Source organism: Egretta garzetta, unplaced genomic scaffold, assembly GCF_000687185.1.
Source record: "Egretta garzetta isolate BGI_Z169 unplaced genomic scaffold, ASM68718v1 scaffold542, whole genome shotgun sequence".
NCBI lineage: Eukaryota > Metazoa > Chordata > Aves > Pelecaniformes > Ardeidae > Egretta > Egretta garzetta.
This window is the reverse complement of record NW_009258766.1, coordinates 124,254-149,001: the sequence shown is the minus strand read 5'-3', so window position 1 is coordinate 149,001 and position 24,748 is coordinate 124,254. Positions and strand designations below refer to the sequence as shown.

Here is a 24,748-nt window from a genome sequence, read left to right as displayed (position 1 = left end):
TTACTATGTCTTTAAATAGGGTCGAGAAATGCCATTTCATACATAGCTGCACTTTCTCGAGTGTGCTTTTGCACAGAAACACACTTCTTGATAGTTAGATTCAAGAGCAAACCCATCACATCGATCCTTCCTTTACATTTAAAATTCTACATATAACTTAATCTTTTTTGCTTTGGTAAAATACAAATAATGGGAAAATCTGGGTAAAGAAAGCACAGTAAATAACATGGGTGTATCATACCTTTTTTTTTTTTTTAAGAAATATGAGCTGAAATGTAAGGCATCCCCAAAGTATTTTTTTGCATATGCAAGGAATGCAGTTCTTTGTAAACAAAAGCTTGAGGAAAAGCAATACTGAAGCCAAAGAATCTTCCCTAGGATCCTTCCGATGATCCCAAACCCAAGAGCAACTCTCCTAGGGCAAGTGTTTTGGAACTAAATCCTGTGAAAAAGAGAATCCAATCCTTTGTCTTCCCATACATTTTTAATCACGTATTAGATTGGCTTGCCTTGAAGATCTCCAAATTAAAAAAAGTGATGTAGAAGTTGATTCTCAAGGGCGCAAGCTCTTCTGAAGTCTATTTTTCCGGTACATCACTTTCTATAGGTTTTGTGGCAGCACTGTTACGGCCTATGGACACTTGCACAGTATTCCCACCAGTAACGTTTCCCAGTGCCTGGGACTGACAGGCAGCCGTGGGTTTAGCCGTAACAAGTGTTTTAGAAGAATTAGAGCGATGTCTGCGATGATCTGAATCCTCACCTGTGGCAGCAACTGCTCTCTTTCTGCCAGATTCTTCACTAATGGGAGGCTGAAAGTAAACATTGGCAACCTGTTAAACGTTCTTCTGTAAGGCCAGGTATTTGCATTTTCATATACTTAAAGGATCAGACAAGACAGAGCGTTCCATAATTAGGCCCTTAGTTAGGCCTAGTAATCTTAAGTTATTCACAACTCCCTGATGATATTCCAAAGCTTTCCGGGCCGTGTAGCTAGAAATACAAGCTCATGACGTACTCGGGACTTTAAACACTCTTACAGCATTATGTAATCGTCGCTGCCCAAATGTTTGCCACAGCTCCTAGAGAACAGAGGATTATAGAGGATGACGGTAACGTAGTGCACCGTAACCCAGTTATGAAGAGCACGGCAGCACTATCCTCTGGAATCACACAGTTAAAGAATTCAGCATTCTTCCAGGAAGGCTACATTGCTTTGGCACACGAAGTGTCAGCAAGGACAATGCCTGTCACGGTTCATTAAGAAATGCCCACTGGACATTAATTCCTTTGCCAAATTCTTCAACGGCATAGGAGTCATCAGTCTTACCAGATGACAAATAAGCTATTTTTTTGCTATTTATTTCATTACACAACAAAAACGGATCGACGCTTTTCACATTTTAGCCCCCACACCTCAGCACCCTACTTCGGCTCAAAAAAGAATGTCTAGAATAAAAACGCATTTTTCATTTGCATTTAATTTTTGTTTAATAATGCTTCTTCTAGTCATTGACAGGATTTGTAAAGCTGCCTTTTTGGGAAACAAAGTACTGTCCTCAGTTTACTTTGCAATAAAAATATCTGAACACCAAATGTTTATTTAAAATAGGTATTGAAACTCACATCCACTCTGAAGTCCTCCAGTCTCTTAAATTTACTAAGGTATTCTTGCAGTTTGGGGTCAATGGCTGGAGTCTTGTGCTGAGAGTATTTTAGGTAAGCCCAAAATTTTTCCAGTCCGTACAGCTGACCTAATAGTGGAAAAAGATAATTTTACCAATTCACAAAGGTCAGATTTAATTAAAAGCTTAATTATTCACTGGTAACGATACCTTTAAGAGAACTGTAAGATAAAAGGAACATGAACAAAAGCTGCTCTTGGGTTAGTTAAGAAGTCAGTGCCAAGGAACTGGGATTATCTCCCAACTAAGGTTACCCCCCTGTGAGCAGTGACTGGCCTATAATAATTACCAGCTTCATAGTCTCTCTTTGTTTCTTCTTGGAAATCCTTGAATATTTCTTGTCTGAATTTCTTTTCTAGGCCGTAGCTGTAAAATCTAAACAAGCATTCCAATCCATACCTGTAACAGAACAAAGAGGTACGAAAATCTTAAACATTCGCTCCTCATTCCTCACAAGGATGCAAGTTTTCACTCCCTCCTTGCATTTCAGTAAATGCCAGAGTCTCATTTTACTCTTCTCATAAAAACCACTTCCTTTTCGGCATCAATTTTAATTGACCTGTTGTTCCGAAACCTCTTCCCAAATAATTAAAACTGACTTAGGAAATCAGGTTTATCCCATGGTTTCAACTTGTATGCATGTATAGTGTCTGTAGTTCACAAAAATGGAGACTAGCGCTTTCACGTTTTCAGTATGTTTCTATGAACAGTTTCAACATAAAACCAACCATGGTGTGTCGGACCAAAAGTCAGCCTAACCCACCGTCAGCACAAAACCCGATGTGTAGGGCAGGACTCGCTGGTCTTTCAGCTCCCGCACAACCCAGTGCCAGGTTTTACTGGCTCAGTGTTTAGTTAACACTCTGGCTTTGGCTGCCACGCTGTCACCAGAGTTGCCTTGGGCCTCTAGATAGCTGGGACCTCCTTCTGCCCCACATTCATCTGCTGCCACCTTAGTCCCCTTAAGAGCCTTCTGAAGTTTCCCCTGGTAAATGTATCCTTGGATCATCACAGAGCATGAAGTAAGCTCCAAGCGGGGAGACAAGGTATTATTAAAGCCACCTTTGCACCCCAGGGACTATCACTCTGCAGTCTCAGACAACGTATCCAAACTTCAGGATTTCCATAGCCAATACGTCCTCACTTGGCATTCAAAATGTGGGGCTATCTTGCCTCTTTGGCCAAGAGAAATAGAGGTGGGGGAACTGGGTGAAAGCAAATATCATCAAAGAGCTAAAGGGGCAGCAGCACTTTCCGCTTTTTGGAAGGCATGAAGCAGTTTGAACAAGTTGACCAAGGTTAAGAATGTCACCTATGGAAGGAAGAATCTTGTGAGTGTTAGTAAGTACAGGGCTGACTTATCACGGTCAACAAGTTGCAGTCGGTCCTGAATTCTACAGAATCCTGTAAGTCAGGAAATGCTGCACGTTTAGCTATTTATCTGCAAAGCACACATGCATACAAACAGTTTTTTAGTATTAAAATAGCAGGCTGTGTAAGTTATTTTAAAGATTTACAAAAAGTCAAAGCCAATACTAAAAACGTTCACCTCAGGAAACGTCAGTGTCATTAAAACGAATGGTAAGACCTCAACAGTTTTTAACTTCCAAGAAAAAGCAAATACCTGTAGTGTTCTTCTGCATCATCTAGAGCAAGCTGCTTGAATTCTTCATACATTTTCTTGTTAAAGTGATCTCTCAGAAAAAAGGACCAGAAACGAAAAAGTGTGTTCATTTCTTGGGACTGGCCAATTCCCAACCGTTTCCTCTCTGGAAGAAAAAAAAAGAAAGGGGGGAAAAGAAAAAAAAAAAGATGTTTTTAGTTTTTCAGCAGAATATTTTTTGAAGTGCTTCTCCATTAGTAATATGCACTCCCACATCTTCCAGTAACTTAAGTTTAAATTTGAGGGTAAGTTTTTTTGTCAGGGAATGTAAAGTTAAATGGCAAGCAGAATTCATAAAATAGAAAGATCAAATAAATTTTGCTTTCTTTTCCCAATGTGGAGACAACTGGTTTCAGATGACATCCGGTAACTTCCACCTAAAATTTCAGGAAGCACATTTAGCAGCTTACCCATTAGACACCTTCGACGATATTTGTGGTAAACCTGTTGAGTGAAGCCATTTTCCTTTAACAGTTCATGAGAAGGATGCTGAAATTTTGGAAGAGAATTTGGGGTACACCCATAATTTCCTGCTAGTGGAGCTCCTTCTGAAGGCGAAGCATTGGAACTACTGAAGAAAAGAAACACACAAACATATTTCTGTCCTATAGATAGTGCTTTTCTACAGAATCAGTTTTCAACCATCCCGATCTACGCAAGAGCTGTAAGAATAGTAGTCACCTGATGACCGCTACAATGCATGCCTGGGGTGCCAGTCATCTGTATTCGGGCACACCTCAAGAATTTGTCAAAATTATGTCAAAATTAACTAATTATGTCAAAAAACAGGCAGTTTTGGATGACAATAATTAAGCATTACTGTAATGCTCAATTTTAAATGACCACTTAAAGGCAAAACCACTGAAGTGAACATCAGTACTTCCAAGTAATACTACTGCTGCTATGTACGGATCAAGAAATAACGTTGTGAACGTAGTCAGTCTAGCTAGCTTACTTCCGCATAGCCTTCTATTTTATGTTTTTGTCTTTCTTGATCACTCTTTTCTTGCTTCCACTGTATTTATAAATAGTCTCTTATCACAGCCTATTTCTCTGTTAGCAGTGAGACCTAATGACACAGCAAACAAGTTTTCTACAACACAAAATAGAATTTACCTTAGAGAGGCAGTTCTTGGCCTGTGGTCTCTGGAATCCATCACCCAACCAACATGGCATTCTAAGGGAGGATTTGTACTGTGTCGGGTTTTTCTTTTTCTTGGAGTCTGAGAAAGTAAATGAAGTAGTTATTTCCCTAATTTGATTTCACTCATCCTCTCCCTCTTAGAATATACAATTTTTAGAACTTTGTTTTATCTAATACATAATAAAGTCACAACGCTCCAGTTTCATAACCTAAAGATTAGTCTTATGTAACGAATTAGAAATCTTTAAACATTACACTTCTTCAGTAAGGACTTTTAAGAAATGTTACAGAGAAAACTCGGAAACCATTTTGTAGAAATAAAAAAGAATGAATACAGTAAATATTTTTAAGATAAACAAAACCCAAGTTTTTCATTTTTTGCCTTTTCATTCTTGTTAAATTGTGTGCACAGACATGAGTTTTATAGGCTTTTTCTGGTTTAAAAAAAAATTCCATCTTCCTACTTACCTTTACGTCAGTGGATCGTGCTTCTTTAACGACAGGGTAGAATCTGGGTGTTTTGTTGGGATCCTGTAGCCTTGGGGTGCGAGGTGTTTGCGGGGTGAAGCCAGGACGAACACAGGGGGAATCTGGAACTGCTGTTGGCAGTGATCGAGCTATTGCTGCTGTTGGAGGTACTTCACTACTTAACAAATTACAAGTTAGCTCTTCTGCTAAGTCTGTAGGCAGGAAGGAGAAAACACTCGTTTTCAAAAGAAACTTAGGATTTCAAAGCCTAAGCTCCCCTAGAATCCAGTATCTTAAAGGCCTGTTTCATTTCAAGTGAACTACATCATCCCCAAAGGATAATCAAATTAACAAAAGCACTTGGCAGAGGAGCAGTACAAAGTGCTCAAAACGATGAAATAATGTTTCAAGCATATCTTTGCTAGAAAATTTAAACCCACTTCTTTTTTACCTGCTTGTTCTTGCGTATCTATGCTAGCAGAGTAATGGAAAATAAACACTGGTGAAAGTGTAACCACATTCTCACTTTTTGGTGAGGTGGTTTTCTTCAACTACTTCAAAGATGCTTTTAGCATGTATCCGGTAAATGTTACTATTACTACTATATCACATATACCTCGAAAGATAAGATTTGGATGTTGTGACTTCTCAGGAAGGTTATGACAAAAGTAGAAAATTCTCCTAATCTCACTTCATTCTATCCCCATTTCCCATAAAAATACTGATTTCTACGAAGTGTTTCACAACATCAGTAGCTATTACTTTACACATTGTAAATGCCAAGTTACACAAAAAGCACCTGAGGTTGGTATATGGTGACAATGAAATAGAACACTGCCTTGTTGGTGCTCATATCTGCTGACTGAACCAAAGTTAAAATATTACACAGGCAGAAAGAGTTAACACTCCTACAAAATTGTTCTTTATTACAGAGATTCTAAAGCCAAATACGCATTACTTACCTTTCTGTAACCCTGGAGGTCCTGAAGGAACTTCTTGGGTTGGATCAGCAATTGGTTCTGGTGCAAGATTATCAAATTCTTCCTTACTAATGAGATTTAGCTTCTTAAAGTTCTCTATCTCTTGCTGAATTAGAGAAAGCAAATTGTAAACGCAAAGCACAATAATGGCTATCATCCTGAGAAACAGGTGAATATCATAAAAGAGAAAATAAGCAAGCCAGAATTGACACACAACTACGCATACACAGCCAGTACAGATTTCTTTTAAGGAAGATGGAAGGAATCTCCAGCAGACATTGCAAAAAAGTTGCAGTGAACACTGTACATCATCTAATACAGCTCACGCTGCACTAGCTAGAAGAAACTGTTATGCCAACAAATGGGAGAATGGAGGCAGGTAAGGTCATCTGTATGTGAATTTTCACAGACAAACAAGGAATAGAAATAACTGAGATCCTGCCCTTTGCCAAGCCCCAAACCATCCTTCTTCTGCAATAATTGCGCCAAGAAAGGTCCTAGCAATTTAGAGGAGTGGAAAAGGCTGCTACATTCCTCAGTCCATCTAAAGAAAAGCCAGTATTTGTAAAGGAATTGTTCAGATTTTTTTTTTTTTGGACTGGTAGCTTAAACTGCAAAAGGACAGGATTTTGCAAGGCAGCATCTCAAATCACTCATGCCCCTACTCAGCTGAAGGTGAGGTGGGATGTGTCTGTGTGCATGCTGCGTGTGAAAAATCTTGTTTGAATCATTGTCAGGAAGGTAACAACAAGATAAAAGAAAATATTTTCTCTTGCTATGTGCTATTTCTCACTGTTCTCTTCCAGTTTGCTCATTTTCTTGGTCCATTTCCTTTGTAATAAAATTTCCATATTCCAAATTTTACCTTTAATTCTTGCTCTTATTCTCAATATTCATTTCTCTTTGTCAGCTCATTTTTGTACCCACATGCTCCATTTGTCCTTTCCGCTAATTTTCCCCTTCTCCCCCATTGCCCAACACACCTTTGCCCTTGTGCACAGAAAAAAAAAAAGCTCCTTCCCCTCACCACTTAAGCGTTTAGGGAACTTGGTGTTTCTGTACACAAAATACCTGCTAGTGATACAGTGGGACTGTCTACAGATGTGCCACTCGCTGGGCTCGCTCACAACAACAAAGGGGTTTCTTAATAAACCAAGAGCAGTAAAGCGAGAGGACTGCAGCGTGCTGAGCTGTCCTCTGCCTATGAAGTGCTGGTGTTCAACTGATCTGTAATTTTACAGCTGCTTAGTGTATTCTTAAAAAAATAATTTAAAAATGAATAAAATAAATCACACAGCTGACAATCTCCTTCTGAAGTTTTAAAATCCCCAAAGACAGGGGCCCATGCACAGGCTAGGAAACAGAAGGGTTTCTATAGTAAAATAAGGTGTGCAATCCAACGTTTTATTTGCTCACAGAGCTATCATTTTAACAAGCTACAAGGTAAACAGAACCTTAATATAAAACTACCTCAAAATGACTGTATTACCTTTCTCCCTCAGAAATGTGCCCCCCCTTCCCCTGTGGCAGGGGTTTGCAAGTGTTATGAAACAAGTTATTCATAGAATGGCTTGAATATATTCACATATGTTGAATATATTTATACTCAACAAGAAAACACTGGAAAAGTTGAACCATCTCCAAAATGTTAAAAATCATTCTAAAAAATATTCATTCAATGGTTTTGGTCAAATCTGTGACACAACAAAAAAAATCATTGGTTTTGCTTTCAACCGTTCACATTAACATCAAAATAAAGAGAATTTAATAAACCTATAAATTCAACTACTGTCACTTTTCTTTCAAGGAAGCGTAGCATTTTACAATTACATAGCAGATGGCTGAAGTTCATTTTGGAACTGTTTGAAAAGGCATGGTTTTCAGGTCAGAAAATGAAGATTTACCTTCATCATAGTGTCATTTTCACTCTGCTCCATCCACAAATCCTGTTCATAGTAGTATAAGCCATCATTAATAACCTTAGCAAGTTCTGATGTCTCATATATGGTGGTGTCTGTGTTACAATCAAAATCTTGTTTATGTCCTGATCATCAATTTCATAATCTGAATCGCTGTCTGACCAATCAGTAAATTTATTCTTCCGACCCTGAATTTGTTCCATCTCTTCATCGAACAAAAAATCAAGTTCTTCTTGTTCTTGTTCCTCTGGAGGTGGGGGTGGCTGCTGTTGATCTGATGTTTGATCAGCTATAGGAACACTTTCCTAAGTTGGAAAAGGTGATGCATTTTATATTTGGACAGTGATTATCCAAATGGGAGACAAATAGAACATGACAGAACATTTTCAGTGAATAAATGTATGGGAATTAGAAAAAATACAGCCGCTTTCAGATGTTTATTGAGTAAATTACTGCTCTAAATAATTCTGCCATAAGCTTTTAGAACAATTCTCAATGCACATTACAATACATTTTTCAATAATCATCAGGTACAACTGTCCCCCAACTGAAAAAAAACCAACCAAACAAAACCAAACCAGTATTTCCTTTTCATTTTAGTGAGCTTTGGAGCAGGATTCTAAATGGACTTAGTTATCCTAGGTCTGGTTAGAGTGAAAAGTACGCACATTAACTGTATTGCATTATCAAGCATCATATACGTTGTGAAACATCTTGTTTTACGGTATAACCTGAAAGTTGGCAGGTTTTGCATTTGTTTATTCAAACACAACTTAAAGGTTTTTGATTTTACCTTTAGTTTGACCGTGGATGCGTGATGCCTCTTCTTCACTTCTATCCAAGGTTCAGAGTCCAAATCAGGTAAACTTGTGGACAATCCTTTAGACATTGTCTGAAAATTACTCGTTTCAGTGTTTTCCTTTGGACTCAGCGGGCTCCCCATTCTTGGAGAACTTGGTGCAGACTCTAGTAGCAGAAAACAGTAGTTCAGTTCCTGCTGCGTGCTGTCTTGGTTTTATTTTTTGTTCTGTTCAGTTTTTAATTGTTTCACTAGTCTTTTAACTGCACCTACCATTTTCCAACCTCTCTGGTTAAATATAACACTGATTAGCAGAATTTCTTTTCATTTTTGGGAGACAGCTTTCCACAGTTCACTCAACATTTTAGGAAAACGATCAATTCTAGCAACTTATTTACAAGGAAAGTTCCTAACAGTCTGAGAGAAATGATGTGTTATTCAAAAAACAAGAGCAGCATCATTAGGAACATGTTTTCTCCACACCATCCTCTAGCTCTATGGATGGGTGCCTAAACTCAGTCTTCATTCTTCTCATTTAATTCCAGCCAATGTTTGAGTAAAAGGACTTCCTTGCCAAGGGTTGTCAGCGAACAAAGCCATCTCCCTATTAATAATGTGAATGAGATCCCCAGCCAAAACCAGGATGCACCAAATAAGGAGTTGACTTTCATCTGCTACCGAAATGAAGCAGATTTCATGACTAACTTAAGATTACTATTGCTGCTAAAGGACTGTAGTCCACCATGCTATATTCTGGAGAATGGTCACAGCCGTAACACACAAGACATTTTTATCACCACATCAGCCGTGCCAGCCATGTGACTTGGCAACTGCAAGGCTGACAGGCGTATCAGCGGAATAAACCATTACAAAATGTACAGCTTCTATTATGAAATCAGTATCAAGAGGCAAACTTCCTAAGCTAGACAGACAAGTCCTAAACTTATGTTTCTGTAAAATAAATCCTTTACCAGTATGTGAGCCAAAAATTTGGCCTGGTATGAATTCTGGACAATTGATGAGCTGAGAAAAATCAGTTGGTGGCAGACTGCATGGAGGAGGACCTGGAATTGGCCACTTTTCTGGATCAACCCTTTTTCTTATCCTCTGATCCACAGTTTCAACTTCTGTACTGTCCTTTAGGGCCTGCGTGACAAGCGTATTATAATTTTAAAAACCTTACATATCCAGCACCACCCAAAAAAGAAAAAACCCACATACTTTGCCATTTATAGCCTCTTTATAAAAACCTTGTCATTGCAAACAGGAATCTTTCTTAACTTCACAGCACTGAGTTTAAATGGCAGTACAAAATTCACCAAGCAACTTTCTGCTGAATTATTTTACCTCCAAAATGAGTGCAGCATTTGTAGTCAGAGCTTGCATGCGACGGAAGCTAGCAATCAATGAAACAGGCAGAAATCCTTGTTGGTCCATCTTTCTCCTCAGAAAGAAGTCTCTTTCCAAATTTTCTGTGCTGAAATAATACTCACTGCAGAAAGAAACATACAAATGTGAGCCTACTGTAGGTTAAAGAAAATCCTAAGATAGCAACTTTGATATTCCTCGTTAAAGTCTTCCATTAAAAACAGACCGTGCTTTGTCAGCAAAAAAATCGTTCTTTCAACAGGTGTATCATTATAAGCAAGACTTACAGAACAGCATGCACGCTCAACACGTTAAGACAGACTTATGATCCAGGACACAGGGGCAGAAATGAAAGCCGTGTTACATTTGCATACATGAACTGCACATGGAAAAACTATGCTCCATTTTTCTTTCACCCATCCCCTCCCTTATTACTTACATGAACAGAAGGAAACAACATTCTCTTAGCCTCCATCTAGATGAAGGACAACTACTGCTTACAGTCAGGGCATAAGTTATTTCCCACACAGCAGTATCAGTGCACCTTCATCCTGAACTGTATCTTTTCTTTTCCCAGTTTCCAGTACATTAGAAGGTTTAAGTATCCTATCTGAGTGTTGAGGCACATATACGTACTCTGAATCATTACTTCAAGCATGCTTGTGGGAAGATGAGAAAACAAAAACAGTAATGTTGTATTTGTCATGAAACTGTACCAAAAGGCACAACAGTTCATGGAGAAAGGTAAAGTCTAAAAGAAGAGATGATGTTTAGTGGATAAAGAGGGACAAGGACCATTTCAGGAATCTGACAATACCACAGAACAAGAGAGACAAGGGACACAAAAATAGGAGAAAGACAAATCTTCTTAAACAGTGAAGCTGCTCTATGAAGTAATCAGGGTGTCAAGGTGTTTTATAATTAGTGAAAAGTAAGGAATTCAAATCATGATCTGTCAGACAAAGCAAGGGAACAAGAAAACATCCTACAAAAAAGAACAGGGGAAAAAACCCCAATGTCATGATGACTAAAATCTAGGCCTTTCACAGAGTTTACACAGCATACCATGATTCTGCATATTACATCCAAGAAATACTACTCCTCATCAGGTCCAGGAAAATATAGGTAGTGAAATATTTAGTGGAGAGCAATTAAAATTCTAGTAGAGAGCAATTAAAATTCTATGACACAAAAATAGAGGTAGTGCAAAAATAGAACAAGAGACCATTAAAATGCTGAGAGAAAAAAAACCCACATGCAAATGTAAATAAAGTTAATTCTAATTTCAACAAAGTATAAAATGCTAAGTATCTCCACTGAAGTTGGGAACATGGGGAAATTACCAAGAGGAGAGGACACTGATGCCATCAATGACCCAAGCAGAAGCTTGATACCATTTCTTTCTCTAATTTTGGTAGCTAGAGAAATTCAAAGCAAAAGCTTTCTATATGAAACACTCAGCTCCAAGACAGAACGAATACAAAATCTCAAAGTTGGACAATAAAACATACGACAAATGAAAACATTGCCATTACATCAGAGCAAACAGAGAAGAGAATAAGGCTTTCGGAGAATCAAGCTCTTCAGAGCCAAGTAATTTGATCGGCGAAGCCACTGTGCACAAAGAGAAGGTTTCTTTCAAGAATATCCCCATTTACTGTTCTGAACTGCTACATTTCTTTTCCCCTCCCAATCTAGAAGATAAGCAAGCACAAAAGCCATATATCAACATTTTACTAATGTTACCTTTACAGTCATACAGTAAAGGTAAAATCTTGTAACGATTCGCCTAGTTAAAAATTCCACAAGCAGAAATGGACAATGACTGAACTTGTCTCAAACTGCCTCACTTGATGTCCATCACTCTAGAAAAAGGAATGTGAAAGACCATTAATGATAAATGAAGACAACGCACAAGTTTGCTCCAAGCAGAGGGACAAACCTAAACACACACACCCCCCTCCAGCTTTTATTTTCTTTTTCATTTTCCTCATAGTCCTTTTTCTTAATTCTTGAATTGGTGCAGACTTGGATGCATGTCTGAACTTTTACTTATTTGTTTTTTTTGAAGAAAGAGGACTTTAAGCAGACTTCTACTGCATGTTTCAGACTGAGGAGCTGCTAAGCACTGAAACTGACAGGCTGTAACTGACAACTTCAGCCTGTAATTAAAAATGTTAAAGATATTTCTGTATGTAATACAAATATTACTCTCATACATCAAGCTGGTTCTTGGGACAAGCATAAACCGCTTGATAGCAGTGTATTTCTTACTGTAATTACACATCAGTTGGACACAGTCTCTGAGATTTTTTCCCTATTAAGCAGGTAAACTGTTTTAAAATTCATCCATTCCTTAGGATTCAAACCAATCTCACTTCTCTAATATATCCTGATTTATCTTGAACTCCGTGAGGAACTCTGAAACCTAACAGTTCTGCGTAGCTTTTTTCTGTATATACTTCCTCCTTTGGCACAAGATACTTCAGTATTTTATAACTAAATTATGAAAGGCAGACAAAACCATCCCCATTTAGAAGATAATAATAGGTAATTGACGAATAAAGTCTCTTTTCCATCATTTTTCATGTGATAAAGGAAGTGAATAGATAAAAACCCACTTTTTTTTTTTTAAGGAGCATAAAAATAGTGAAGTTACATTCTAACCCTGCTCAAGAATCTCCCTCTCTCTCATGGAAAGCAAACTCCATAATCAAACTGCCTTAGGAGTTCATATCAGACAAGCAACCAATGGCTCTCGTTAGCCAGCCATGCCAAGTCTTCTATTGACACCTGCCAACCTCTCGTCGCTAAAATAAAATACAAATATAACCAGAAGTCAGATGTGACCAATGCTGTAACTGACATTTTTCTCAGCAGAGGGGGACATCATCATGTCCTACCTTAGAAGGTCTGGATTCTACACTGCATGCCCAGAAATCTGGCCAACAGTGGAGTGGCTGTGCTCCTCCCTCACTTGTCTGAGGACAGTGCAGGCCGATTATCCTGACATGGGGGTACATGTCCACTGTCAGGTCTCATAGGGGCCTGGCAGCAAGAGTAACAAAAAAGACTGCAATAGAAGTTTTGAAGTTGATAGCCACATGCCAGATACTTTCTGCCCTTAAAGAGGCTTTTTTCTTCCTTTTGCGTCAACTGTAACAAAAGAAGCAAGAATAAAATAAGCAAGTTGCTTTATGGAATACAAGGGCAATCAAAAACCACCACAAAGGCATCGCAGAGAAATGCCGTTGCAAGTACAGAAGATGAAATATCTGCCAGTGGTGGAAACTGTCTCTTTAAAATGAACTAGTGGTTTCCAGGCCCTTTTTGACTTGTCTCCTGGTGATAATCAGTCTTCCAGATGGTTTCTCATTGCCTAATGGTGTACACGAGAAAGTAAACATTTCAGATTATTGAAAAATCAAGTATCATTGCAAAACTACTCTCTTTCAGTTAAATGTTTCAGATGAAACACTCTGAAAACAAAACTAACAAGACTTCTCAAAGTGAAATTGAGAGCAAATAAGGGAAATGTCTAGCTGCATCACCCAAGAAGAGCTTTATAGGCAAACAGACCAACAGTACTCAAAAGCACAAGCTCAGAGACATCCATATCTCAATTACATGACAACATAAAAAGAGGACTATGTACCATAAATAAAGCAGGTATACGAGTTAGAGCCAGACTACAGCACAAGATGCAGAACAGCTTCCTTAAAATCCACCCCCATCACTCAAGTTTTTCCACACCGCTAGTGAATAAATTCAGACTGACACTGGTAATGGTCAAATCGAAACGTTGAATCGAAATGCCTTAGTCTCCATCTTTATATGGATACTAAGGATTAAACACGGTTTGAAATTAATTATTTTATCTTAACTAGATCTCTAAAAATATTTGTACATTAAACAATCTACTTACATTTGATGTTTTATATATTCTTTGAGAAGTGCTTCATCCACTGAATACACCTGCACTCCTGTTCCATCACCATAGTAATACATCACGCTAGCATTAAGCTCAGGTTGAAATACTTGGTCAGTTCCTTCACCATACAGTTCTTGGTAACCAACTGAATAGTCAAAGTTCACTTGAAAATAAAGGAGAACATAATATTTTTCATCATCTTTCTCTTAAGTCCAGCATACAAATATTTTAAGGCATGGTACACACTGCTATTTTACTGTTGGTTTTCAGCACCTGATTTTAAAAAGACTTAATATAAGTTACAGGATACGTTTTTCGAGACAACTCTTACTTCACATGCAAACAGTAACATTATAAACATAGTTTTAATATTTTTGCTAAGCATCTACTTCTTTGCATACTTCTAGGGTTTCCTCTGCCTCGTCCTCTTCCTCTGCCCCGTCCTCTTCCTCTGCCTCTGGAAAACCCTCGAACACTGCTACCCTCACTTCTCACGCTGCACACTTCATCATGATCATCTCTCTTCTCTCTGTCACGACGCCAATCTTTAAGAGAAAAAAAGCATAATACATGCAATCATAGTTAAATATCACAGTGCCAACAAATCCCTTGTAACACAGAGTTCTCGGCTTGCACCCAGGGAATCCACAGACTCGGTCATGCTGGCTGCAGCAGGTGATGAGACCTGAAGCTGCCAGGGTCAAACAGCAAGGTTTGCCCAGCCACGCCTGTGGGCAAACTGGGCAGAAGCTGTTAGCAATGAAGAAGAGTAAATGGGCTTGACTGGCAGTCAATCTCAAATGCTTCTGAAGCAACTGGACACCCTGGTGCCAGCTCAGGGATCACAATACCTATGATCTGCTTGGGATGGGAAGGAACGGTCACGCAATTCTCCTTCCAAGCATGATAATACAGTCACCTCCTGTAGACAACTCCCAGTATCTAGAAAGAGCTACGACGAAGAGTTGCTAGCTCTTGAAGATCCTGCTTGGGGTGGGATTTCCACAGCAACAGCTCTCTGGAGCCTCCCTTTTGTTCCCAGAAGCAGCAGCCTACTGCTCCCCTGACTCTGCCCATTTAACAGCAATCGTTTTATTCTCTGCTGGTTGTGCCCCAAACTGAGCTTTGAAGTTAAGGACCCCTTTTTGAGAACATATGCAAATCTAACACAACTCTATAAGAATCTATGTAACATTTTCGTATCAATACGTGGCCTGCACATAGCAAAAGAGAACAAGAGAGAAGCAGATGAAGAAAGGAAAGCAAGCAGGTCCAAACCAGACCCCAGGGACTGTGTCTCCACTCACCACAGAACTTTACTCATGACAGAAAACAAAGCCCTCTCTCACATCATTTTGTTCTCTTTTCCTAACACCCTGACAGACTTCCATCTTCAGTCAGTCACCCTTGCTTAAAGTTTACGTTGTAATTGGATAGTCTTCCAGATGCTGGGGGGACCTCTTTGTCAGGGGAATGCCTGAGGATACAGCCCCTACTTGATCAAACTGAGACTTGCTAAATTTAACAAAGACTGAATAAAGGTACAGTTCGTTGTTTGTATTAGAAATCTTGCTTTACAAGCAACTATTTTTAATGAACTCTACAACAAAATATGCGTGCTCATACATTCAAGTTCCTGTACTTTATTTTCTGTCAAGTAAGACTCTGAATATTGTAATATGTATGTCTGTCTCTCACTGGGAATTTGGACCTTAGAGTTCACACTTGCTACCCTCAACCTTAGAGGTCCCAAATGCATAGGCATTATTTGAACTATTTCCCCAAATCAGTTTCATTTTTGCACTCAGAGTGGCAAAAATCCTACGTGTAAAACCTTCATGAGCTAGCATTGTATTTAAACCTGAAACAAGTTTTTTATTTGAACAGCCAATGTTCCTGAAGAGCAAGCGATGTTTTATGTTCTCTCACACTGAAAGTGGTCTTGAATACTAGAGACTTTAGGTAGACTTCATGGTACAAGTTTCCTGTCCTTTGACCATCCTGAGGAATAATTGCTGAAGAAGGTGATACACTAGCAAAAATCCTCCCCCTGCCCATCCCTCAGACATCCAGATCAAACCTGTGAATCCATGTTCCTAAAATGACTTCATAAAAAAAATACCATCTCAGCAGCATCCAACACCTATTATAGTCATAGAATCACAGAATCATTTAAGTTGGAAAAGACCTTTAAGATCGAGTCCAACCGTATGAGCAAACATTTAAATTTCTAATGTATATTATGATTTTCAAACTTAAAACGCAAATACATAAACTAACATTACACTCATCCTAAGATTTCTGCCATCTAACAAGCTGTATTCAGAACACCTGAGAACCAGAAGCAGTACCGGCTGTACTGCATTTCTCCCTCTGTTGCACTAGTACAACTTTTTGCAGGGCCACGCTGAGAAATAGGTCAGGGGACTGAGGGAACTTAAAGAACTTAAAGAAATGCACAGCATCAGTAGAATTGCCAAAGCAGAGTTCAAAGGGTAGGTCCACAAGCAATTGCTCTGGTAGCAACAAGCTGCAGGAATAGCAGTAGAGCAGGACAGAGCAGCCACCTTATGAGACTATTTCCAAACTTTCTGCATCATAAAGCTGTGGCCCAAGACCTTATAGAGAGCCATGAGGAGAAAAATACACGCCGCTGTGATTCAGAGCACCATCACATGCTGTAAAGACAGACTGTTTCCAAACTCAGTTACTCAGCATAGTCAGTGACTGAGACGTCACAACTGTGATCGATTTGTGAAGAGGTTCAAAAAAATCCAACAGTAAGTTTTTAAACAAAACTTTACTATTTAGTTTTTGCTGGTTATTGGCAAATATTAACATCAGATTTTACTTAGTATAGGGAAAGTCAAGTTTCAACATAAACTGCCAATCTAACGCCTGCTTGCGTAGTATTATACTTTATTTGCCGCAAATGGAAAGACTCAGAGATTGAAAACTACTTACTTCTTGTCTCATTCCGTCTGTTGTTATGAGGTATTAACTTGTTTGTTTCCAGCGGAAATCTTGAGCTAGTTCGAGAGCCTGGTCTTTCTTGACTGTCTGACCTTACATCATCCAAGTGAAGTGGCACCCATTTCTGCCTGTTACCTTGAAAAGTTTATATATTACTCTTAATTATGGTACTACTTGAGGTTTCAGCTCCTGAAAAGATTCTATAAAATTCCTCTTGTAGAACTAGTAACAGTTAATTTCAAAGTTTAAAAACTGGGAGAAGCTTAACATTGAAATTTTAAGATATGATTAATGACTAAACAAAAATAAATGCGGTAAATAGGAATTTCGCAAACTGAAAGGTAACCTTACCTAAGCTTTAAATATATGAAATGAAGGTGAGCTTTTTTTATTTAATAAATTTTTAGATGTAAGCTCCATTACCAAGAATTTATAGTTAGATAAGTGTTAAATATAGACGGTAAATTCCTTACTATATAACTTCACAACTTGTATATGAAACATAAAGGTAGAAAGTACCATAGCAACTTAACCGCCAAAATAAAGATTTCGATCACAAGCCATGGAAGTTTTCCTGAGAATTTAGCAGCAGTACCGTATTTTTACCTTGAGATATTCAGATTAATTTGTTCATGTGCATCGAAAATTATTAGCAAAGATGTATTTTGTTGTAGGCTGGCCTAAAATATCCACTCATTTATTTAATGATAATGTTTGCTGTTCTATACTTGACTGGTATTGTGGGATTCATACCTTTGTAGCTACGAAATATAAGCAAATACATAAAAGGTGTTACCCACGCTGGGGGTGTGGGGAGTGTGAAGGGGTGGAATAAGTTGTACCTGTGGAATGCTTTGTTTTAGATTTTCACTTAGACTGAAAAAATTAAAAGCAATAAAGGATTTGTTTTTAAATATATACACTGGAAGATGAACAAATCTAAACAACAAAGGTCTTTAGGATTTAAGAAATACCAGCAGGGAAGCAAGAAACAAAAGCAACAATATGGCTGGCAGCAATGTCTTAAAACACTTTCAGCTGTTTCTCCAGCCTATCGACCAAATGAGATACAGCTTTGCTTCCTATTTCTACTGTAACAAGTTGGATCAAAAGGAAATAAATAACCTGGTTTAGCTTTCAGGTGATTACTTCAAGGTATAAGAGAATAGTAAAACATGGAAATTAAAGTGTTCGTGTATACAGTAACACACACACACATGCAGTTAAATTAACATAGTACTATCTGTTTAGGGAAATAAAGATAGGAAAGTCAGTGACGGTTTGTAGAGCCATGTCAAAATCTTCCAGAAATTGTCAGAGCTCCGTGGACCATCAATAGGACGTGAGCTGCTTTTTCCCCAGAATTCTTATTTGCCTCAACAGAACACTCCAAAACCTAAGAAAGGAAGCCTGTTTTAAGCTTCCTAGCAGAAAGCAATATATCCTGCTATCACCTAGAAAATGCAAAACATAACAAGTTTCATCAAGTCATCCAACTGGAATTAACAACAATGTATCAATAGTGACTTACTGCATTATTCATAGTGCCCAGACTGACCTTTTTTCCTTTGGTTATTAGTCTGAGCTTCATCTTCACTAATATTATCTCCTGGACCATCTGGCTTTGCCTCTGGGTTGTCCTTGATTCCATTATTGCTTTTTTGATCAGATTTCTCCTCCTTTTCTCTTCTATTTGTTGGCTTCTTACTGTGACTTACACTCTTACACTGCAAGAGATATTGGTAATTATTTCTGACAGTACAGCTGCTGATAGCAAAAGGTATAGATTTCCTTTACCTATTAAAATTTCTTCAGTAGAGTTTTAAGAACTGTGTTGTTTTGTGAAGTCTCATTTTAAATAGTTCTACTCTCTGCTAACTTGGAAAGACTATAAAAGGAATTTTTAGACAAAGTTTTTCATTGTTTTCTAACTGAAGATGTAGAATTGCAGAGCGCATGACAATCATGTTTCAACACCTCAGAATTTAAATTTATTTTATACGGAAAAAAGAAGAACTGCTCACCAGTACCTCCTGTTCAGACTGATTATCTTTAAAAAGCTATGCTTGCAGAATACTGAATGGTAAATCAGAAATTCCCATGATGCTGTACAATCTCAACAGCATGCCAAATGTTCATGTAAACTATAAGGAGCCATAGGTCTTAACTCTGACAATTCTGTTCCACTAAATCAGAACATGAACCAAAGATCTGAGGATGTGGAGGTGTACGATTACAGATTTTTTTTTTCCCCACATTAGAATACGGCATTTACTGGGAACTGTGTGCCTTTGAGTAGCGTCAGCATCCTGCAGATCATCACTTCTTGGAAATCCCACAGAATAACAGGTTTCAAAGAAGGCAAAATGAACAGCATTTTAGCAAATATTGGGAAGTTTCTTTTTTTCCAATCAGTATCGATATTTTCCAATCAGTATCAATACAGGCTGGGGGATGAAGGGATTGAGAGCAGCCCTGTGGAAAAGGACTTGGTGGATGAAAAGCTGGACATGAGCCAGCAATGCGCATTCGCAGCCCAGAAAGCCAACCGCATCCTGGGCTGCATCAAAAGCAGTGTGGCCAGCAGGCTGAGGGAGGGGATTCTGCCTGGTGAGACCCCACCTGGAGCACTGCATCCAGCTCTGGGGTCCTCCGCACAGGAAAAACACAGACCTGTTGGAGCAGGTCCAGAGGACGGCCATAAAAATGGTCAGAGGGCTGGAGCACCTCTCCTATGAGGAAAGGCTGAGAGAGATGGGGTTGTTCAGCCTGGAAAAAGAGAAGGCTGCAGGGAGACCTCATTGCAGCTTTTCAGTACTTGAAGGGGGCTTATAAGAAAGATAGGGACAGACTTTTTAGTAGGGCCTGTTGCAATAGGACAAGGGGTAATGGTTTTAAACTAAAAAAAAGGGTAGATTCAGACTAAACACAAGGAAGATATTTTTCACAATGAGAGTGGTGAAATACTGGAACGGGCTGCCCAGAGAGATGGCAGATGCCCCATCCCTAGAAACATTCAAGGTCAGGCTGGAGGGGGCTCTGAGCAACCTGATCTAGTGGAAGGTGTCCCTGCTCACTGCAGGGGCAGGTTGGACTAGATGACCTCTAAAGGTCCCTTCCAACCCAAACCATTCGATGATCGGATATAATATCTACCTGCAAAATTAAGCTTTGAGATGTTTCTGCCAAACCAGAAGAGAACTCCTATGGTGTGAAGATTGCTTTGAATCTGCTAGAGTGCATACAGTAGATACTGCAGTACTATGCTGTAACTAATCTGAACGCAAAGCCTTCCCTTAGACAAATCGCTTGAGATGAAATACAAATATATGTTATTTGGTTTAACAGACACTACATTTATTTGTGTACTAAGATTCTCACGTCAGCAAAAGGTTAATTAAAATCTATGCAATACAATCTAGACCATCTGGTAAACCAAGTATTTTAAAAAATACTCTTAAAGCAGACTATTTTAGACAGAAAACAACAAATGTGTCTATTTGTATGAAATGCTACATATGTGTCTCTCAGCCACTCTGATTAGTACTGTACAGACATCATTAGTCATATCAAAATTTGACATAATAACCAAGTAGATGTTAAAGACCTGCAGTACTAGAGAGAATGCGAAAGATCCGGGTGCGTGTTTTCTTAGGTTACTAAAAATCAGTATTTCCAAAAAAAAAAAAAAAAAAAAAAAAAGAGATGCTAAAACAAGCATATTCTAGACTTAGTCACAACTCAGTATTAGCATTTACAAATATTGTTAAAGGATATAAAGTTTAACCCTTTCAATGCTATTCAGTCCCTCAGATCTAAGCTCAACAGAGCCTTTCCTTCTCTGAGTATCAGAACATGATAGAAAATATCATTATTTTTGGACACAGTTACAGACAGAGTTTATTTGCGCTGTATCTCACATGTTACAACAGCAGTCTCTGAAAAGTTACAATCAAAAAGTATTGCATAGTGGAACTGATGAGACAATCTTCAAGAAAAGCATTTTTGAGTTATTAGACCGTAGCAAACGAAGAGGCTGTGCATCTGAGGTATAAAAAGCACAAGTAAAATTATTTCTAACCTTATGAGTAACTAAGCAAGGAGTCTGACAGACAGCTGAGAGTTACACCTCTCTAATGCCACCAGGTAAATCAGCAGCTTTAGGATGCAAGTCATGCATCCTTGATGATATTGTTAAATATATCACCACTGCCTCCTCCTGAAGCGGTAGTGTCTTCCATTCACATCAGCTCATCAACTGACAGGAATGTTGATGACAGAGAAGCTTACAAATACTTAAACAAAAAATTCAAATCAAGAATCCTGTATAAATCCTAAACCATTATGGGATATATGCACACACTAAAGTATTCTAACTGGTACGTGAGCAACTGAACGAGCATTAATTTATTGCCATATATTCTATTCAGGTTTTAAAGATTCTTCTAGCAATCTCAAAGATTTTTGTTTGAGATCCTGTAGATCTCAAGCTACTAGAGGAGGCAAATTCTACCTAGCAGTAAACGTAATGTTGTGTCAAATTTACAAACGCCTATAATTTTGACCTGCAATGCTAAAAGCCTGCTTAGACATCGGAAAATGTTTTGTTGCTGACAAAAAACAAAGTTATGACGATCCGTTGAGGGAGAAGGGAGGGTGTTACAAACTGAGCCCGCAGGACAAATGATTCATGCCAAACTACCTTAATACTCTCTCTCAGTTTTCATTTGGAGACTTACAATTATACAATGCACATTGTTGAACCCAAATCTTCTGGTTTCCCTCACCAAGGAAACAGTAAAAGCATCACAGAGGTGCTGCAGAACTACAGCAAAGAATGAAACGGCACCTCATAGCTTGCAGTAATCTGTGCTCTGTTCTTGTTTTAAACAGCATAAGAGAGGTGTAAGATATATTATGCACTCGTCGCTTGAGATAAAGTAAAAGGAAGATAATTTGATGAAACCGATGTTAACTAAAGATCCAGCAAGGGGAAAATATATCAGAGGAATAAGAGCAAGGATAACTAAGCTGTCCTAAGACAAGTTGCACAAAGCACTCTGAGCCACAAGGGAGGGCAGCATGTTCACAACCCCAAAGGCCGCCTCACCTGCACATAAACTTTCCAACAAGTAGAAAAGGGAAATACAAGTTTTAAAATGGTGGAGTAAATATGGCATATTTTTACCTACATGTCCATGGCACACCACTAACGATAAACGGAGTGTATGTGGGGGGGCTTCTGCAGGGTTCAGAAATTCCAGTACCAGCATGGACAGTTAAGCACAGAACAGTATCCTGAATTACTGACAAAATTTCTGCTGAAACCCTGCAACACCCAAAGCACATTCTGGGGGGGGAACAGTATTAAGCAGAGAAGTCCATACGGTTTTAAAAAAAATGACACTAAAGATAACAAAGGATACTTACTTCATTGTTTGCTATTTCACTTGGTGTTGGCCAGTTTGTGATATCACCAAAGTCACCAGCCTGCAAAGATGACACACAGTTTATACTACTTCCTAGATTTAGTCCTTTTATTAAAAAGACAACATGGAACATGTCAGTCGTGACTCAGATGGCCAGACTACCCCCTTGAGCAGAATTATTAGAAGCAGCAATTTTTAAAAACTGAGAAATACAACAGAAAGCAAACACACAACTTTCAAAACCAGAATATGAGCAAGTGTAGAAACAACTATTCATTGCAGTTACATCCAAACCAAGGTCCAATACATCTTAGCTTGTAATTAGTGTAACTGTCTAAAGCATGCCTTCATGAAGAGTATTTTAAGTGGGCACAGCCAAAAAAAAAGACAGCAAGCAAACAAAATTTTCTGCATTCTCGTATGAAACAAAGAGGGCTTATGACGTTTGAGCACACATAAAACAACTGTCAGATTAAATGTTGTTTTACACATAGCTTCCTATGTGATTTAAAGGTATCTAATACTTAAAAGCCTTTTAGCTTCTGGAAGACCTTTGAGCACAGGTATTATTCAATCTAGAAAGGGGTGGCTGTACAAAATTTTAGAAACTTAAGTTTTTCAAGAAAAGGATTCAGTGTCTCCTGTTGTGTCCGAATGATAATTTTATAATAGCACATAAAGCACATACATCACATAGTATGCAAAAAGGATTTCCAAAACCAATCTAGCATCGCTTGTGCTCAAGTGATGTTTCTTTGCAGCCCCTTCCCATTTTTATATAATCCCATCGCTTTTTTAAACAAAAGTGCCTTTCCTTATCCCTCATACATACACCACTTTAGCACCCCTTCTACTTTTAAACTTCCCTTTTATACTTTTCTCTGTCTTCAAAATTAACCATTGCCAATGCAGAACATAACACTCCTGGTTGTAGCTTCAAAATACCTTGCTTTCTTTTTTATTTTAGTAACATCAGCTATTTACCACATTGAATATTTACAGCCAGAAATAGTCCTTTGATATTATTTCATTTTCCTACTATATTATCAGCTGAGCTAAATGCTGGTTTAGTTTAACAGGTTAGATAAACCAGGACTTCTAACACAATCAGTCCAGTAACTCACAGCTCAATGTCCTTCTGGCAAATACAAACCTTGCTGCATTTCCTTGTCCTGGGTTTTGCTGCTTTTATAACTTTAGTGGAATTTTGTAGTTCTGAAAAGGAAGAAAAATGTTTTCAGAGGAAGAATTAGATTGCACTTTAAGAGTAAGGAAGGTATACTTTAACAACTCTGTTTAACTACGTATCGTACTACACGAAAGCTTTTTTGAAGTCAATGAACACTTCCATAAGGTAGCTAATAGTACATGGCATTGGAAAAAAAACTCACATTCATAATCTTAATAATAATCTTGAAAACGAGGTGTACAGGATACTGTATAGCAGTATTCAAGCATTTGCTCAGCTATAAGGTCAAGACTATCTAAAAATGCTAGTATTTTAACCTAAGAAGTAGCAAAGAAAATGAGACCCTGAAACACATTTAAAAAGTTATACCCTATTAGAAGCTATATTTATAAGTAGTAATTTATGAAATCTATCATTATGCAAGCATGAAGAAAAACATAGAAGCGATTACATATTTGCAAATTCCTAGTAATTTCCTTTTATAAGCAATTACTCAAATGCCAAATAAAATTTAGCCATATTGCTCATAATCAAGCCAAAGCAATGAAAAAAAATAAGGAAAGGCGAAAAGAGAAAATGGCTACAAAAACTACATTAAGACTATTAAATTTTAATGCCCAAATTCCATGATGGGTATGTTTATGACAAACATGAGCATGTGCAACAAAGCTGACAGTCATGCATTTTCAGAACTGTCCTGAGTCAAGACCTAAACTTGATCCCATCTGATCTCCTGAGCAAGAGACTTACTTCTACCAGCATATCTGCCAGGAATTAAAATAATGCCTGGAAATAATTCTCTCTCTCTCTCCCCTATACGGCAACAGTATTGGACCTAATTATCTAGGATCAATAACCTACACTGAAAAATAGAAGTCTATTTAAACTCACTATGTCTTTAATACGTGTGCAGTTACCCTTCTGCATATGAATCCAATTTTCTTATTCCATGCGGTTTTTCCTTACCCATCTCAATTGTGTTCTACTTTCTGCACTGGGAATTCAGGGGAAAAAAACCCACTAGCCATCAGGCAATTTTTCTTGGAGCTTAGAATTAAGACAGAGGAAACCACCTCTTAACTTCTCCTGTTAAGCCCTTGGCTCTGTTCTCCCAATACGTGTTTTCCCATAGAGGAGCAGTCACAACCTTTCCTTAAAACTTCTAATTAAGTATTTTATTGCAAGGCAAGCTGGAAACAT

The 24,748-nt window shown here is 38.3% G+C and overlaps 1 protein-coding gene across 1 annotated transcript; it reads right to left on the bottom strand.

Moving 5' to 3' along the window:
* Positions 1–242: 242 nt before the first annotated feature.
* Positions 243–24,539, bottom strand: LARP1B (La ribonucleoprotein 1B). The gene is given in 20 exon segments (XM_035889043.1): positions 243–812; positions 1,627–1,754; positions 1,975–2,084; positions 3,310–3,454; positions 3,759–3,919; positions 4,465–4,571; positions 4,961–5,172; positions 5,923–6,046; positions 7,845–7,939; positions 7,942–8,164; positions 8,653–8,825; positions 9,630–9,804; positions 10,006–10,150; positions 13,952–14,120; positions 14,359–14,502; positions 16,922–17,065; positions 18,489–18,657; positions 22,361–22,420; positions 23,513–23,574; positions 24,515–24,539. Coding segments are annotated over 20 exon segments (2,784 nt in total). The 5' UTR covers positions 24,519–24,539; the 3' UTR covers positions 243–578.
* Between the last annotated feature and the right edge of the window lie 209 nt (positions 24,540–24,748).